This window comes from Malaclemys terrapin, chromosome 7 (assembly GCF_027887155.1).
Source record: "Malaclemys terrapin pileata isolate rMalTer1 chromosome 7, rMalTer1.hap1, whole genome shotgun sequence".
In the NCBI taxonomy this organism is placed as follows: Eukaryota; Metazoa; Chordata; order Testudines; family Emydidae; genus Malaclemys; species Malaclemys terrapin.
In genome coordinates this window covers 28,863,441-28,880,693 of record NC_071511.1, presented here as the reverse complement: position 1 = coordinate 28,880,693, position 17,253 = coordinate 28,863,441, and the positions used below count along the sequence as shown (strand labels likewise).

At 43.0% G+C, this 17,253-nt stretch overlaps 1 protein-coding gene across 1 annotated transcript in view; it reads right to left on the bottom strand.

Moving 5' to 3' along the window:
* Nucleotides 1-8,826: 8,826 nt before the first annotated feature.
* SUSD3 (sushi domain containing 3) overlaps nt 8,827-17,253 on the bottom strand; it is a 49,464-nt gene continuing 41,037 nt past the window's right edge. Inside the window, exon 5 of the mRNA XM_054033358.1 lies at nt 8,827-9,466. Coding sequence (XP_053889333.1) covers nt 9,250-9,466 — 217 coding nt within the window. The 3' untranslated portion in view covers nt 8,827-9,249. The remainder of the gene's footprint in view (nt 9,467-17,253) is intronic.

Here is a 17,253-nt window from a genome sequence, read left to right as displayed (position 1 = left end):
GAACAGAGAGGTCATTGACTAGTAAATAAAGTGAAAGTAAAGTCACTGAGAGCCACGTAAGGCTTTTTGCGACCAGCAGAGGCCTCCCTTGTGTGCTTAGAAGAGAAGAAAATGCCAGTCAGGGAAACTACTGCGAGGGGAGAAATGTTCAAATGTGGGCCAGATCCCACTCTCATTAACACCAATGGGAGCTTTGCCACTGATTTTAATGGGTGAACGAAGGGGCTCGGAACTGAAGAAATCCAGGTTTTACAGAAAATCGCAGGATCCTTGACTGTTATGACTAGGTAGGATGGGTTTGTATGTGGAAGAGATTAAGGGCTCATCATCATTAGCCCTTATGGTTTATTTATTAGCTGGAGGGAGGTCAGCCAAAGTAAATCCCTGAATCTAAACACCTCCGGATTTTGGGGGGAGTGTGCCAGATGCAAACTTTGGGACTTGACCCTTTCTCTGTTACAGATCAAACTAAATTTCTAGATGTGAATGCCTCAAACTTCGGGGATGCTTGAATCTGGACCTGAACACTGAACCACTCAGGCTCACCTCCATGTGTTCTTACACACATCCAGGAATCAAAATACCCCGATTCTGCTCAATGGCAACATTGTCCCTTGACATTCCACTCCCTACACTAAAACAAAATGATGATAGGACATCAACAATGGAAAACTGGAGCATGTCCTGTTTTGGGTGTACTGGGAAATTCCACATGTGTAAGCCTTAGGGTAAGTCATCAATCAGCTGGATAGATGTTGTAACAAGCATTACCATGTTTGTTCAGTTGCGAATATATGGAATAAGGAACTCCCAGAGGCATAAATGTACATGCATATGTTCAGAGTTTAAAAATACACTTGCCACAATGTCTCAGCCCATGTCAAATTCTAACAATGCACGATCACGCAAAATGAACTAATTGACGGTGCTGATTCAGAGAAATCCCCACATCAAAAAACAAACAACCCTCCTCTCATCCCACAAGCCTCAAATCTCCACCCCTAACATGTGTAAATAAATTAGACTTGCTGAAAGCCCCAAAAGGTCACAAACTCAGACTCCACCAGAGTGAAGGGAAAAAATCCCACATTTGAAGGCTTTTCTTTCCCAGACTCCTTGTATGGAAATATTTGGACTGTTAGCTTGAGTGCCTCAGCTGATCTCCACTGTCAGGGAAGGATGAAGGGGAGATGCAGCCAGAATGCCAACCACAAAAGACTTTTAAATTAAACCCAGGACATGGAAATGGATTGGAAGCCACTGCAGATTCCGGAGCATTGAGGCAAAGTGCGTTCTGTGGGAAACACTAAGCAAGGTCCCAATCCTGCAAACACTTCCATACATCCTCAACCTTAATGAGCAGTCCCTATTACACATGTGCTTAAGTCTTTGCAGGATCAGGACTTCAGTGGACAGCTACATTCTGTAGTAGATGTACTTTCAGAGCCTGATTGTGCACTGTTTCACAAATTTTATGCTGGTGCAATTCCATAGTTATATTACCATAAACTGGTGTAAGGCAGTGGAAAATCAGGTTTCTGGAATGGTTTCCAAGCAGGCAGCAGTGTGGGAATTGCATGGATAGGTTCCCACCAGTTCAGATACACACATACCAGTTAGCAAACGACCTTAGAAATGACCAAAGGCAGTGAAATAATGACACAACAACAGCTTCTGTAAATCATCTCTCTCCATAACAAGGCTCTATTAAAACATACAAAACCAACCTCTTCATGTGAGTACAATGAGAAGCAAATGAAGCTATTTGCATAACAAAGGGAACTAGGATTTGGCCAAAATAGTTCGCATAAAACCATTGAAGTTGCGTAGGGATAATCCAGGCAGAATCTGACCCTAAAGATAGAAGATGCAATTCTGCCACATAGTAAAAAAACTATATTGCACCTAGAGCTTTTAATACCACACACCCACCCACCCACACACCTCAACCCCAACCCACCAGCCCTTGGTTTTTTGCTTCCCTCTCCTTCCTGGAATCTTTGAACCTACTCCCCTTTCTGGAGCTTGCTGCTTCCCTCTGGGGCCAACAACTTTCCTCCCTCCCCGAGACCATCCCCCCATTTCCACAGCCTGGGACCTTGCTGCTTTCTCTCTCTGTCATTCTGGAGCCTTCTGCTTTCACTCCCACCCCTAGTGTCTCTTCCCTCCAACCTTCCCTTATCACCTCTAGATCCTTTCCCTGGTCCTGCTTCTTCCCTGTCTGAGTTTCTCTTTCCTGGTCACTGCATTGGGGCGGAAGGGTAGCCCGGTTGCAGATCAGAATAAAAACACATTAATTTATCTCCAAAAGGTTTCTAAACGTGTTTTTAAAAGGAGGAAAGAAGATAATACATTAAAAAAGACTTTGAAACATTAAATTTTAAAAAAGAAACTTTTCAGAGAGACCTGACTTTTTTCCTTGTCAATCACTGTCTCTTGGGTCTCACCTGTGGAGTAACTTGCTTGCAGCAGTCCTCTGGTCCATCTGTTCTCTTTTGGGTACTTTTGTGCCTTGCAATACTCAGTCAGATGGGTAGCTGAGACCAAGGCGAGATGAAACGGGCTATTGCAGAGACAATGTAGTAGATTCTCTGGGTCTTTGCTTATCTGGGATTTCCTGTTCTTATCTCCCCAGGATATGAAGAGGCTCAGAATTCCTCTAACACCTCATACCTGTAAAATAAACTGAGAACAATGGTGAGACTTGCATTGTCCTCTAAACACAGTTTTCAGTGAGCACCCCATTAAGATGAATGAGGGAAGTTCAGATCTCTCTTACAACTATTACCACAGACCCGCTGTCTCCTGCAGATTCTCACCACAACATTGGGTTGTGCTCTGTTCACATTCAGAAGAGTTTCTTTGTAATCATTAGGGCTAGAAACTATATATATATATTGGGGAGAAAAGCCCTCTTGTTTATATTAGTTAAGGTAGCTTTCATCAATAAACAAAACCATAAAAAATTAGGAAATACAAAATGAAGGATTAAAATGCTGCAAAGTCAAACACACACAAGTTAAGAAAATCCAGAATTAATGTTGCCCATGCAATGCAACTTTAATTTGCTCTTCTTGCATATTAATTATGATACAGTCTTTAATTACACATAGAAGTGACTATCTGTGAAAAGTTTGGTGCAAGTGACTTGCTGAGCAACACATAGGAAGTTGGTGGCAGAGGCAGTCTCCAGAGTGGTGGTAGTTAAAAGCTGTATCGTAGTGCATACGAACAGGAGGGCTGAATTAAGGTTTCATGGGCAATGTTCATTCTTGCATATCCTAATTTGGGAGTGTTTGATGGCAGCTTTTTAACCCTTAAATACACAATGTGTCTTGTGTATTTCTTAATTTTTTATGGTTTAGTTTATTACAGAGGGAAACCTTAACTAATATCAAATACAAATTTTTGTTTGAGAATTTCCTTTTCTTAATAGAAAGAAAAAATGTGCATGTCAGAGCGTTACTTTCTATAACATAGTTATTTAAATTGCAGCAGTATTGTTAATAGAATGTCAACATATGTAAACAGGTCAGCATGAATTGAATATCTCCCTGGATTTTAAGGGAAAGTTTTAATGTCATGAAAAGTTAAAAAAATGTATTTGAAATATACAGATTTCAGTGTTGGGAAACAATAGATAATTTAGAAGTTGCAGTAAAACTCATGTTTTTTTTAATTCTGTATCAGAAAACTGAGTAGGGGTTTATCTATAATTTCCCACTTTTGAAAAAAGGTACATATCCAGAAAGCCATAGCCCCCAGTTTGTTAAGAAGCAACAATCTACTTGAAATGGAGCTGGGATTTTCATGTAGCCCTTTGAGAGGAACATAACAAACAATTACCTTTGAAAACAAAGAGTGTAACTTACCCCAGTACAAATCCAAAGGATCACTTCGGAGTTTATACAACGGCGTGTGCTTTCATTACAGCTCCTCCTGGACCTAGGACTTCTCTTTGTAATGTTATGGTAATTTGAGGCAAACTAGTCATCCAAGCAGTGACACTGGAACAATTTGCATTGGGGGGGGGGGGGTGCTGAGAGCCATTGAACCAAACTGTAAACCCTGTATATAACCCTGTTATTACGAACGTGTGCTGCACGTCAATGTAAAAAGAAAAGTTGTGCAAGCTGTTTACATCTGATTGTAACAGAAGCAGCTCATCCTGCTTCCCGCAAATCATTGATGCCTGAGACGTTCCAGAAGCAAAATCACTCAAGAGTCATGCAAAAATGAAAAGTCTTGTGCACAGAAGCATTCTCTCCTCTCCCTGTTCAGATATTCAGTGTTTTCTGTAAACGCACAGGTGCTCTGATCTCTCCCTGCCTTCCCAGGCCTGTCTTCTCTTACTTAAATTTCAGCCATGCCTTGTATGTTTCCACATTCTTGGTTTTGCAGCCCTTTCTCTTTTCTGTGTCCTGCAAAGGCCTCTCTCGCTCTCAGATACATCATGTCCCAAATAAATTTTTAATTATCGTACTGCATAACAGGGAGCATTCTTCATTGTTTCGGAGCGGCAAAGCACACAGTGGAAAATGGTATCGTTTAATTCCTCCGAAAGAGAGCACAAGAACCGGTCATTCAGCAGGCTTCCAAATATTCATTTACAAAGCTTTATGGAGGAAATGCCTGCACGATAGTCAATATTCTAATGACAGGTTTCAGAGTGGTAGCCGTGTTATTTTGTATCAACAAAAAGAGGGAGGAGTACTTGTGGCACCTTAGAGACTAACAAATTTATTTGAGCATAAGCTTTCATGGGCTAAAGCCCACTTCATCAGATGCATGCAGTGGAAAATACAGTAGGAAGATTGTGTATATATATATACACACACACACACAGAACATGAAAAAATGGGTGTTGCCATAGCCACTATAATGAGACTAATTGATTAAGGTGGGCTATTATCAGCAGGGAAAAAAAACTTTTGTAGTGATAATCAGGATGTTAGTCTCTAAGGTGCCACAAGTACTCCTCCTTCTTTTTGCTAATACTCTAATGTTTATTTAAACACTTCACTTCTTCAATTGGGTGTAGGCTACCTTGAGAAAAATGCCTCCCCCCCAAGTATATTCTTCAAACACACACATAGGATTGGCAACCCCAAGTGTCCAAAAATGTCAGTCAGCCCTCCTGCCCCCGCCAAATCATGAGATTGAAAAAGAATACATTTGGGGTTCTTTCTATTTGCCTTCTAGCTGTAGACCCCCTAGGACTCTTGTTTTCAGTTTTTTTTCTCTGCAACTATGAGGGCTCAAAACCCACTTCATTTTTAAATGAAAGGCAAGATTCCCTTGGAGTCGCCTGGCTCCACCAAAAAAACTCACAACAACCCACCAAGTATTGTGAGATTCACAATCAGATCACAAGAGTTGGCAACACTGCTGTCTTTGCCCCCCAGAAAGAATCTGGACAGTCCCTTTGGCAACAGGCAAGTACTTGCTAGGAGCATGATCCTGCGAGTGGCTGTGTGCTCTTGACTGGCACTCAGCACTTCACAGGTTCAGGTTCTTCATGTTTCTAGCATGGCAAATGATTTCTCTTCCATTTACCTCAGAGAACCAGCTTTCTTGATTCCCATGGCAAGAGTTATATCAGCTGGCTTAGATAACCACCTCTTGCTATTTACTGGAAGATCTTAAAACCATCCTTTTGGCTTTCTGTAGGCAGCCTAAGCTTAGCAATCAAACAGTGTGACTTGGGCTGTCTCAGTACATTGGCTTGCATTAGGAAAGCAGTTTTAAACCATTCTCAGTGAAGGAATACAAGAAAGAAAGTTCACTGGTATTCATGTGCCATTTAGATTTATCCTATCTTATCGTCACGTATAGCAATTAAACAATTCATAAGTATACATCCATGGGGGTTCTTTTATAAGTTAGAAACATTTAGCTTTTTTAAGCATAAGCTGCCAGTTCATTAAAAATATACAAGTCAATGTGAAACACCCCTTGGGAGTTGTTCTATAGCACAGAGATGAGAGTATGAATCTATTTAAACTCATTAGCTAGTAAATATTCAAAGGAGTTAATTTAATAAACATGATTTTTTAAATGTCTGCTTAATATTCTCAACTGCTTTCATCTTCTTCCTGCAGCGCACTCCTTTTCCTTCTGATGATAAATAATTTTTACATGAGCAATAAAGCCAACTCCAGGGGGCATCATTATCATAAACTAAACACATTCCCAGGGGTACCAGAACCACAATTCTCATAAAACGCTATGGGTGTTGTTCCTTTGTCTTGTTATAACTTTGCTGCCTATTGCACTAGATTGCTTAAACAAATGATAGTAATCAAATGCTCCAGCACTGAGATAGTAAATCTACCTGGCTTCTCTGTTGTCTCTCATGGCTATCAATGGTCCTAACCTCCAGAGTTTTTACTTTCTGTAGCAAACATTACTCAGACTGGCCTGGTTTGTCAAACCTAGTGATTGAGCTCCCTTCTTGTGCTATGCATTGGTGTCATAAACAAGTGAATGTGGTTTTCCCCTGGTTGGCTCTAAATCATATTAAAGCATCTGAAAGTCACGTAGTAAAGTTAAAATTACAGTGAGCTAAATCCTGAAATCCCTACACAGTGCAGATTCCCATTAAAATGAACAAGAGATTGGGTTTAATGAGGATGGCAGGAGTCTGCCCATGAACATTACAGCCCAGTGAAATAGCCACTGATGGCTTAGCGCATTCATAGAAGTGTAGGACTGGAAGGGACCTTGAGAGGTCATCTAGTCCATTCCCCTCTGCTCATGGCAGGACTAAGAATTATCTAGACCATCCCTGACAGGTGTCTGGCTAACCTGCTCTTAAAAATCCCCCATGATGGAGCTTCCACAACCTCCCTAGGCAATTTATACCAGTGCTTAACCACCCTGACAGTTAGGAAGTTTTTCCTAATGTCCAACTAAACCCCCCTTGCTTCAATTTAAGCCCATTGCTTCTTGTCCTATCCTCAGAGGTTAAGGAGAACATTACAGCTTACAGTTCGTGACTCCAGTATGGAGGGCTGAAGGGGGGAAAACCTTGCACTATTCTAACTTGGAAGGCCAACAAAAGGAAGCTGTGTACATTCATAAAAAACTTAAAACTCATCAATAAATCTTTTGTTGTATTCCCAGAAATTACACACTGAGTAACATTTTCTAAAATACTTAAGTGACTTAAGAACCTAAGGCGCAGATCCCAAAGGTATTTACGTGAGAATTTCAGTGGGGGTTAGGCACCTACATACCTTTAAAAATCTGGCCCTAAGAGCTTCAGTCACTTTTGTAAATGGGACTGTCACAGATCTACAGGTCCAGTGCTCCCACACACTCGCTGGGGTAAGCCCCTTGGCTTCACCACCTCCTGGATCTGAATCTTGGAGCCTTCAGCACCTCTGCTGAGTCCATGAGCTCCCCTCAGTGAGTCCACTCGACTTGAACCCCTGGGGAAGACTCGCACATGCAAATGGAGCAATGCACCCCCAACCTCTTCAGACTGGAGTGACTCTCAGACGGAAGGGTTTATTAGATGTCTGGAACACAGCGTAGGAAGTTCTTAGCATTGAGAATAGAAAGTTACAGCAAAGTCCATCTGGGTCAGTCCTGAGCCCAGAGCTCTCCGTCTCACCCCCCCTTGAAACCCAGTGCAGAAGCATGTGTCCTGCTTCCAGCAGCCCACACTAACCACACCCAAGGGCCCCTCCACCATCCTTGGTTCTGATTCCTGGGCAGAACAGGTCACCTGGCCATCCATCTCAGTTCTTTGTTCTCCCGCTGGCCAAAACTGGCTAGCTTCCTGGAGAGGGCATCAGCAGTCCAGGGTCATTAGTTGCTAGGCACCAAATATCCGAGCCATTGTCCTCTGGGTTTGTCATGGGCATGGGACCCCAGACAGCCAGTCATCAGTCACACCTGGATCACTACAAAGAATAAACCACCTTTTCCCACCACCTAGTTAACCGTGCATAGGGGAAACTGAGGCACAGACCGTATCCATACAAAACCTTAAGAAAATTCCCACTTTGTCACAGGGACTTTGGTGCTTTTGGGCCTCTTACCCACTAGCAATATGATGAAACAGCTGAGAGCTGGAGGAGCATTATGGGTGAAATGACAAGGTGCTATATCCAACAAGGTGCTGAGAACTTCCCGCAGGAGACTGAGTGTTTGTCTCTCCCAATAAAGTCAATGGGAACAGAGTGTGCTGTGCAATACTCAGAGAGTACTGATCAGACCACAAACGGGCATGCCCCATGCCCACTCAGCTGCAGAATTCCTAGAGTCATCACGGCCACCAAAAGGCTCGATGTAATAAAGCACATAAGCATATGCTTAACATCGTTCAGTGGGACTTAAACGTGTGTTTAAAGTTAAGCACATGCTTAAGTGCTTTTCTGAATTGGGGCCAAAATGAAGTATGGTTTTTCTAGATTCTTCGGTAAACTGCAACAATCTGAGCTGATGAAAATAACTAAAAGTCTTTCAAAATTTGGTGGGGGGGGGGAAAGGATGTAGTGAAACATCTGAATTCTTCATAATGAGGTCACAAATTAAGTCTATTGTCAGGGCTTGCCTTACAATCATATTTTATAAGGGCTGGAAAGTGGCAACAATTCCTATTATTTTTCTGATGAGAGAACAAATAAGAACTCAGTTTGAACGTGGAGAACAACTATATTGTAACTACAGAATAAGAACCAGAGCAGTTCCTTAATTATCCAAACTGGAAAAACAAGAACATATATATTCCAATATGAACAATGAGGTCCTGTATATACCTAGAATGGGTGAGTTAACTAGTAATGCCATTCTCAAATAAAATGACAATGCTTTTTCATTAAAAAGAAATCTTTATTGTAATTCTCAGACTAGTGTGCAAAAATAAGTTTTTTTTCTGACATGGTTACAAAAAGAACGCAGGTTAAGTTTGCAGTCATATGAATGTGTAGTTGTTGTCAGAGACTTTACATGAAGCAAATATACAAATAGTTACCATTTCTCTCTATGGTATGTACAGGAGAATATTATATTCTTGCCATGATATTTAGCACTTTGTAGAGAATGGCTACTTATTGTAAGCATCAACATTCATTATTTTATTTAAGTTAAATCTGGAAGCATTTTAAAATAATCTTGATGTATAAAATTTTCAGATTCATAAGAATAATTAAGTAGTTTTCTACGCAGTCTTTAAGGCACGTATTTCTAACCATATTTCATTTTGGTCCAACACAGCAAATTATTTGTTTCTGACATTGATTATCCAGGTATACGAGAGACGGGTTTCTTATAAATATCCTTATCATGTCTATAGACCTCAGCAACATGTATTGTACTCACTGTATGTATTGGAACGTTATGTTCTGGCAGTAATTGTTTAATAGGTGCACTATCGCTTGTGTTGAACTTGGGCTGACAGTCATTTTCTCTGCAACACGCAGAAGCTGCGATGTCCCTAGTCCGTTCTTGGTGGAATCTGCAAGTAAGAAGGCGAAAGTTAGCTGGGTTTCACTTGCTTTAGCAGAGTCAGAATTTTCAATTCCATTTTATTTGCACATCAAACATTTACCAAACAATTTGTGCTGTGCTACATGGACTGCTTGCTCTAGCATTAAAACAGTGGGCAGTGATGGGGCAAATAATTGTCTCTCAGCTGAAGCTGGGAGAGTTGCCTAATTGTGAAGGAGGCACAGCTTGAAAACAACTGTTACCTGCCGCTGTAACGGGGGTTGGGGGGGGACATCTCTTTTTGAATTTTGTTGCCGTTTTCTTAACTGCCCTACTGACAAATCATGGTAGTTGCCTACACTATGGGATTGATTCTCAGGTACCTTCAAGTCCCTTTACACTGTTCTGGAAACATGAAGCAGCCTTAAAATGGGCATAAATTACAGTTACACTCACTCATTGGCCTTTCCTCTCTGGCTAAAAGTCTTTCCGGTGTAGTAATTCATGATGTCTGAATGTGCCCGGAGTGCCATTATAGCCAGTGGCAACAGCGATGAATGAAATTCAACATGCCCATGAACTCTGGAATTAATCCTCATGTCATGCCCAGCGTGGATGCAGTTATACTGGTGCAAAGGTGCCGTACACTGGTATAGTTTAGTCTCCTTCCCATATGGGAATAAGCTATCCTGGTATCAGCACTGTTTTACTGGTATAACTGTACCTACACAGAGGGGGCAGCGTTGTACAACTTTCACATGCAGACAAGCCGTAAGGCCCTCTCTCTGCTTGCACACTAATACACGCACCGGAGTCCCCTTGTGGCTATTCAATAGCAGCCACAAAAGGGAATCTGCATGGGTTAATGCTGCCCGTATCAGCTCCGGCTAGGACACCTGCTTGGATACCTGCTCATGGGCTGAGGAGGAGACTGCCCTGGGGCACAGCAGCTGTCCCTGCTCCACTAACCTCTAGCTCCACCCCCTTCCAGATGGAGATAATGCAGAAAGGCTTTTATGAAGCTTGTGGCTAGGAATGGTGCCAAGGAGATAGCATCCCCCCCGTCTATGCAGGCAGTGGGAGTTGAACCGCCAGAGGTAGGGCCCTACCAAATTCACAGCTGTGAAAAATGCATTGTGGACCCTGAAATCTGATCTCCTCCATGAAATCTGGCTATTGTAGGGAAGACCAGATTTCACAGAGTTGGGCAGCTGGAGAGAGTTGACTGCTGTCCGAGAATCCAGCTCTGAAGGCAGCACTGCCGCCAGCAGCAGCGCAGAAGTGAGGGCAGCATGGTATGGCATTGCCACCCTTACTTCTGCGCTGCTGCTGGCAGTGGCACTGCCTTCAGAACAGGGCGCCTGACAAGCTGCTGCCCTCCAGCCACCCAGCTCTGAAGGCAGCAGCACAGAAATAAGGGGGGTAATACCATGACCCCCCTACAATAGCCTTGCCACACCTCCCACCCCCACGACACAGTTTTGGGTTGGGACCCCCCACAGTTACAATACTGTGAAATTTCAGATTTAAATATCTGAAACCATGAAATTTATGATTTTTAAAATCCTATGACTGTGAAATTGACCAAAATGGACCGTGAATTTGGTAGGGCCCTAGCAATAGGGTTCCCTTAGCACATGAGCAGACCAAACCTTCTTGCCCCACATCTGCATGGATTCCCTCATGCCAGAGGGCTAACTACCCCTTGTAAATTCCACCTCCCCCCACATCTTTGAAAGGCAGGAGTTATTTTTCACCCTATTTATTTTTCAAAACCATGCATAGGGAAATGACAAAAAGGTTCTGCTTATTGACATGAAAGATCCCATCCTGATTTTCAAGCAGAAGTGACTTTCCTTCACCTCATGTAAACCAGGGCAAGCACTTCAGAAAATCTTTCTGAAGCACATCAGAGTTGGAGCCGTGGCTCTGAAAGCACCGCCACCCTTCCGCTGAGTTAAGTTTGTGTATCAAGAGAGGAAATAAGCGTTCCACTGGCAGGAAGTATGGCTGGGGTGTGGAGATTACTTACCCATGCAAGAACGAAGTGCTACAAAAATACAAGATTCAAATGCTGATACTGCATGCTGATGCAGAGCATAACATTGTAAAGACTTTCTAATCAAGTGCTAGAAATGCCCATGAAAAAAAAAACAGTTACTGGCAGCATCACAATTGGGCACCATATGTTACCAAGGACAAATGCTTTTTTTAGTGCCAGCAGCTCCACTCAAAGCTCTTGAGGTGATAGGAAGTAGTTATAAGGGAAAACAATCTCATCAAAACAGCAGGTACAGAGGAGGAGAAGGAGAAAGTTTCTTCCTTCTCCCTCTGGCCTAACAGAGTTTGGGATGGGTGAAGAGGAGAGGAACTCTGTAAAATATACCTGTGTCTGCAAGTTGTTGCATGGAGTGCAGAATGCTTACATTTGCAAGACCTGTCAAGGGACCATGTTAACATCGCAGCAAAGAGCTTTCAAAACAAGCTATTTTTGGCCTTTGTGCATTTAATGTAGAGCTTACTTTTGCAGCGGATCCCATTGTGAAGCTATTCTATAAAGCTTTGTGTGGGGATTTAGCAGCTGAAGCCTGCCTCCCATGGAGGTCGTGGGAGCTGCACCACTAAAGCCCTGTGATTTTAAAAAATTTCCCTGAAGACTGTAGTTAGATCATCACTGTGCACCACCTGGTTACTCTACAGGGACACCACCTGAGCCCATTTCACTCAGTAGCAAACTCCCATTGACTTCAGCCAGACTAGGAATTGGCCTTCGATGATTATGTATCAGAGTAACAGCCGTGTTAGTCTGTATCCGCAAAAAGAAGAACAGGAGTACTTGTGGCACCTTAGAGACTAACAAATTTATTAGAGCATAAGCTTTCATGGACTACAGCCCACTTCTTCAGATGCATATAGAATGGAACATATATTGAGGAGATATATATACACACATACAGAGAGCATAAACAGGTGGGAGTTGTCTTACCAACTCTGAGAGGCCAATTAATTAAGAGAAAAAAAAACTTTTGAAGTGATAATCAAGCTAGCCGAGTACAGACAGTTTGATAAGAAGTGTGAGAGTACTTACAAGGGGAGATAGAGTCAATGTTTGTAATGGCTCAGCCATTCCCAGTCCTTATTCAAACCGGAGTTGATTGTGTCTAGTTTGCATATCAATTCTAGCTCTGCAGTCTCTCTTTGGAGTCTGTTTTTGAAGTTTTTCTGTTGTAATATAGCCACCCGCAGGTCTGTCACTGAATGACCAGACAGGTTAAAGTGTTCTCCCACTGGTTTTTGAGTATTTTGATTCCTGATGTCAGATTTGTGTCCATTAATTCTTTTGCGTAGAGACTGTCCGGTTTGGCCAATGTACATGGCAGAGGGGCATTGCTGGCACATGATGGCATATATCACATTGGTAGATGTGCAGGTGAACGAGCCCCTGACATCTACCAATGTGATATATGCCATCATGTGCCAGCAATGCCCCTCTGCCATGTACATTGGCCAAACCGGACAGTCTCTACGCAAAAGAATTAATGGACACAAATCTGACATCAGGAATCAAAATACTCAAAAACCAGTGGGAGAACACTTTAACCTGTCTGGTCATTCAGTGACAGACCTGCGGGTGGCTATATTACAACAGAAAAACTTCAAAAACAGACTCCAAAGAGAGACTGCAGAGCTAGAATTGATATGCAAACTAGACACAATCAACTCCGGTTTGAATAAGGACTGGGAATGGCTGAGCCATTACAAACATTGACTCTATCTCCCCTTGTAAGTACTCTCACACTTCTTATCAAACTGTCTGTACTCGGCTAGCTTGATTATCACTTCAAAAGTTTTTTTTTCTCTTAATTAATTGGCTTCTCAGAGTTGGTAAGACAACTCCCACCTGTTTATGCTCTCTGTATGTGTGTATATATATCTCCTCAATATATGTTCCATTCTATATGCATCCGAAGAAGTGGGCTGTAGTCCACGAAAGCTTATGCTCTAATAAATTTGTTAGTCTCTAAGGTGCCACAAGTACTCCTGTTCTTCTTTTTGATGATTATGTAGTCATTCTCCACTAGGAGATGCTTTGGGTGGAAAAGTGGAGTGCACCCAAATATCGGAGCATTCGCTGCTGCCTCTCTAGGGGTGTCCTACTAATGTTAAAAATGTACAAATGCACATGTCCTGAAGGAAAACACTCATAGTGCGTTGGACTAAATCCTGCAGTCCTTGCAAAAGTCAGTGGGATCAGTGAAGTCAGTGGGCATTTTGCCTGAGTAAGGACTGAGCAGAGGTGGCAGGACTGGGCCCAGCGTTAACAAGAGCTACAGGCATGTGCATCGGGTGGAGACTGATTCCTGTGAATTTATACTGATCTATGAAACATGAGTTTCACTTTGTACTTTTGTTCACTGGAGCTCCCTCCATTGTGTGCAAGGGGCATAACATGGGTGACCCCCTTTTGAATGTTAACAGTCCTTCATTCCAGACTCCAGCTGGAGTATTCCAAAGCCTTTTAGGGTATGTCTACACTGCAATGAGACATCAGTGCGGCCTGTGCCAGCTGACTCGGGCTTGTGGGGCTCACGCTAAGGGGCTGTTCAATTGCAGTGTAGATGTTCTGGCTCGGCCCAAGCTCTGGGACCCTCCCACCTCGCAGGGTCCTAGAGCTCAAGCACGAATGTCTACACCACAATTAAACAGCCCCTCAGCATAAACCCTGCAAGCGCGAGTCAGCTGGCATGGCCCAGCCATAGGTTTTTAATTGCAACATAGATATACTCTTAGTGAGTGATTTGGGCTCATAACACCTGCTCATCTTAGCGCTTACTTGAAAATAACACCAAACACGGTAACACTGGATAGTGATATTCTCACATGGCCATGTTTGACTTTAAATTTGGAAAGGACAGATGCTGAGGGTTCATTTGCCTGGGTTTTTTGTTGTTGTTGCTGATGTTTGCATTCTCTTTTCAAATCTATTTCTAGTAGAATATAAAATAAACAGGCAGCACATGCTACAGCTCCTGAACAATATTAGAAAAAACAAGATTATACAGTCCACGGGGCTGGTGTAATGGGGGGGGGGGGAATGGAGATATAGACACGGCCTATACCAGTAGAAAAGAGTAATATACAGAACCGTGCCTCAATGGCTGTTAGATGAATTGAATGAATTCTCCTTTGTGAGAGTTGAGAATTGCTCCTAGCTGCAGGGGATGAGAAAGCTAATAGGACCTCCTTGCAATGAGAGAACTCCAGCACAGTGGGACATCATAAGTACATTTTGTATTTCCTGTCTGTTGTTGGCAACGGAGTGATTTCTAATGGGAGTGGATGGATCTTTTCTCTTGTTTTATATCAGGTGACTTTGCATTGATAATAATGGAGCCATTATGAAAACAATAATGGAACCTTTTCTGAAATACAAATACACACACCCAGCATTAGTTGCAACAGTATATTAAGGCAAGGAAGAAAATTAATATAATATAAATATATATCTAGCACTTTTCACATGGCGAGTGCTTTACCATTGTTACAAGGTAGGGGATGTTATCTTCTCCCTTTTACAGCTAGAAAACTGAGGCAAGAAGTGGGAGTGAGTTGCCCACGATCACAGAGGGCATCATTGCCAAAGCCATAACGAGAACTCTGAAGACCCTGAATCCTAGGTCCATGTTCAAACCCGGACTAGCCCATGCATCTCTCTGAAGGCATAGCCATATTGGGGGATGGAAATGGAGAGGGGACAAGAATAGTATATATTTTGGGGCATTCCCAGATTTGAGCTACAAATCACATACCCCTTTGCCCAGTCATCCCAAGACCGTGATTGGATTGGATAAGATTGATTTGAAGTGCCCCATTTGGGGGCCATACTGTGGGATTTAACCACTGACCCACATTGGGGGTGGAGTGGTGCAGAACTATATCACCCCAATGGGGGAAACACTGGCTGGGATGCTGCAGCCTACTTCCCCCAATGTTCCTGGCCAGGTCTATAGGATGGTAATGGAGAAAAGAGGGGACATAGGTCTGCCTCCTCCTTTTTGTGATCATTTGGGGCAAGAAAGCCATCCCCGCACTCCCCAGACTGCTATTGTCTGTAGATCTTGCACCCACTTTGCTTCCTCGCCCTGCCCACCTGTGCAAGGGCCTGAGACGAGCTGTTCTTGGCTTCAATACTAAAACTCTCATGGCTAAATCCTGCTGTGGCTGGTTCAGTGAGTGGGGTGGTATTCATCCAGCTCTAGACTCTAGGACGTCTAGATCCACAGTAATATGCATAATATTAACCTGCATACCATTAAGGGGGCATCACTACCCTGCCTCTCTGCTGGAGCTTAAATTCTCAGCTGCCAATTTCCTCTTTCTCTTAGCATCAGTGGATCTGAATCAACATCTGCTGCACAGAAGCAGCTTTCACTGGCTTCAAGGGGTGTACTGATCACATGTAGCAGTTGCAGAAGGAGGGCCATAGATTTTTTAAATGACAATGAAGCCCAGTTAAGTTACACACCAAGCTCTAAGAGGTCATTTTAATTGTGCAAGTATCCTTGACTTTTTAAAAGAAATGTTCAGCCCAGTATCATGTGTCACAGTTTCAGAGTAACTGCACCAGTGTTCCCCCTCCATGGTCACCCACTTAAAGGTTTCCAGCTCTCAGATGTCATCTCTCCTGAGGGAAGACCTGCATCTCACTCCTTTCCAACCAGGGTTTTTAAGGCTGCACAGCTCCCTGATCTGCATTGCGATACCTCCAGCAAGGGAACACCTGTGCTTTGCTTTCTCTCCAAGGGCTATGGCAGTGTATTGCCAGCAGTTACAAGTTACCACACAGCTTCTCCTAAGCAAACACATTTATTGCTAAGGTAAAAGCATTACAGAGAAAGTATATAAAGACAATAAAAGAACCTACACACATATTAGAAAGCTTACCAGAGGTCACCCCCAACTCCAACATGGGGTTCTGGTAGGGGTCAGTCCTTCAAACCCCACAAGTGGGTTTTCCCTGTTCTTACACGTTCATATCAGTCTTTAAAATCAGGAACCAGATTGAAGGCCCTGAGTCTGTTTAAGCACGGGCTTAAAAGACTTTTCTTTGTCTGTTGGTCTCTGAAGAGTCCAGTTTGAACCAGAATATGTGAGCCTTCTCAGGAGGTGGTGTGACAGGTTGTCACCCCTGGGGTGCAGTCTGGGACTGGGGTACCACTGAGCCCCCTGACCCACCAGTCTGGGCTCCCTCTCATACTGTACTGCTGTGACAAGCTGCAGAACCCTCCAGCCTGCACTTTCACCAGCATACATACAGGTAGGGACACACCCAGCTGCAGTTACATGCAGGCTCTCTGACCAGCTGCTGCATAGGAAGGCTACAGCTAAGGCAACTCCCAGCTCCTTAGGCACACCCCCCTTCTGGAGTATAAACCCAAAATTATACCATCTTGCGCTGCACGTGGAACTATACAGCGTAAGCTCATAAAATTCACCCCCTCCCTCAATGTGGAGAGGAATATGCAACAGCCTTTGCCCCTGAGTTATGATTTCCACACACTTCACTCCAACTCACTGGTTTAGATAAAGCAAAAACAAGTTTATTAACCACAAAAGATAGACTGTGAGTGATTATAAGTGATAGCAAACAGGTCAAAGCAGATTACCTAGCAAATAAACAAGAAACAGAAACTAAGCGTAATATACTAAATAGATTGGATATGAATAGCAGACCCATCCTAAGAGATGATACAAGCAGGCTGCAGATTCTTAAGGGGCAAGCTGCACTTGCTTTACAGCTTGGAATCCCCAGGT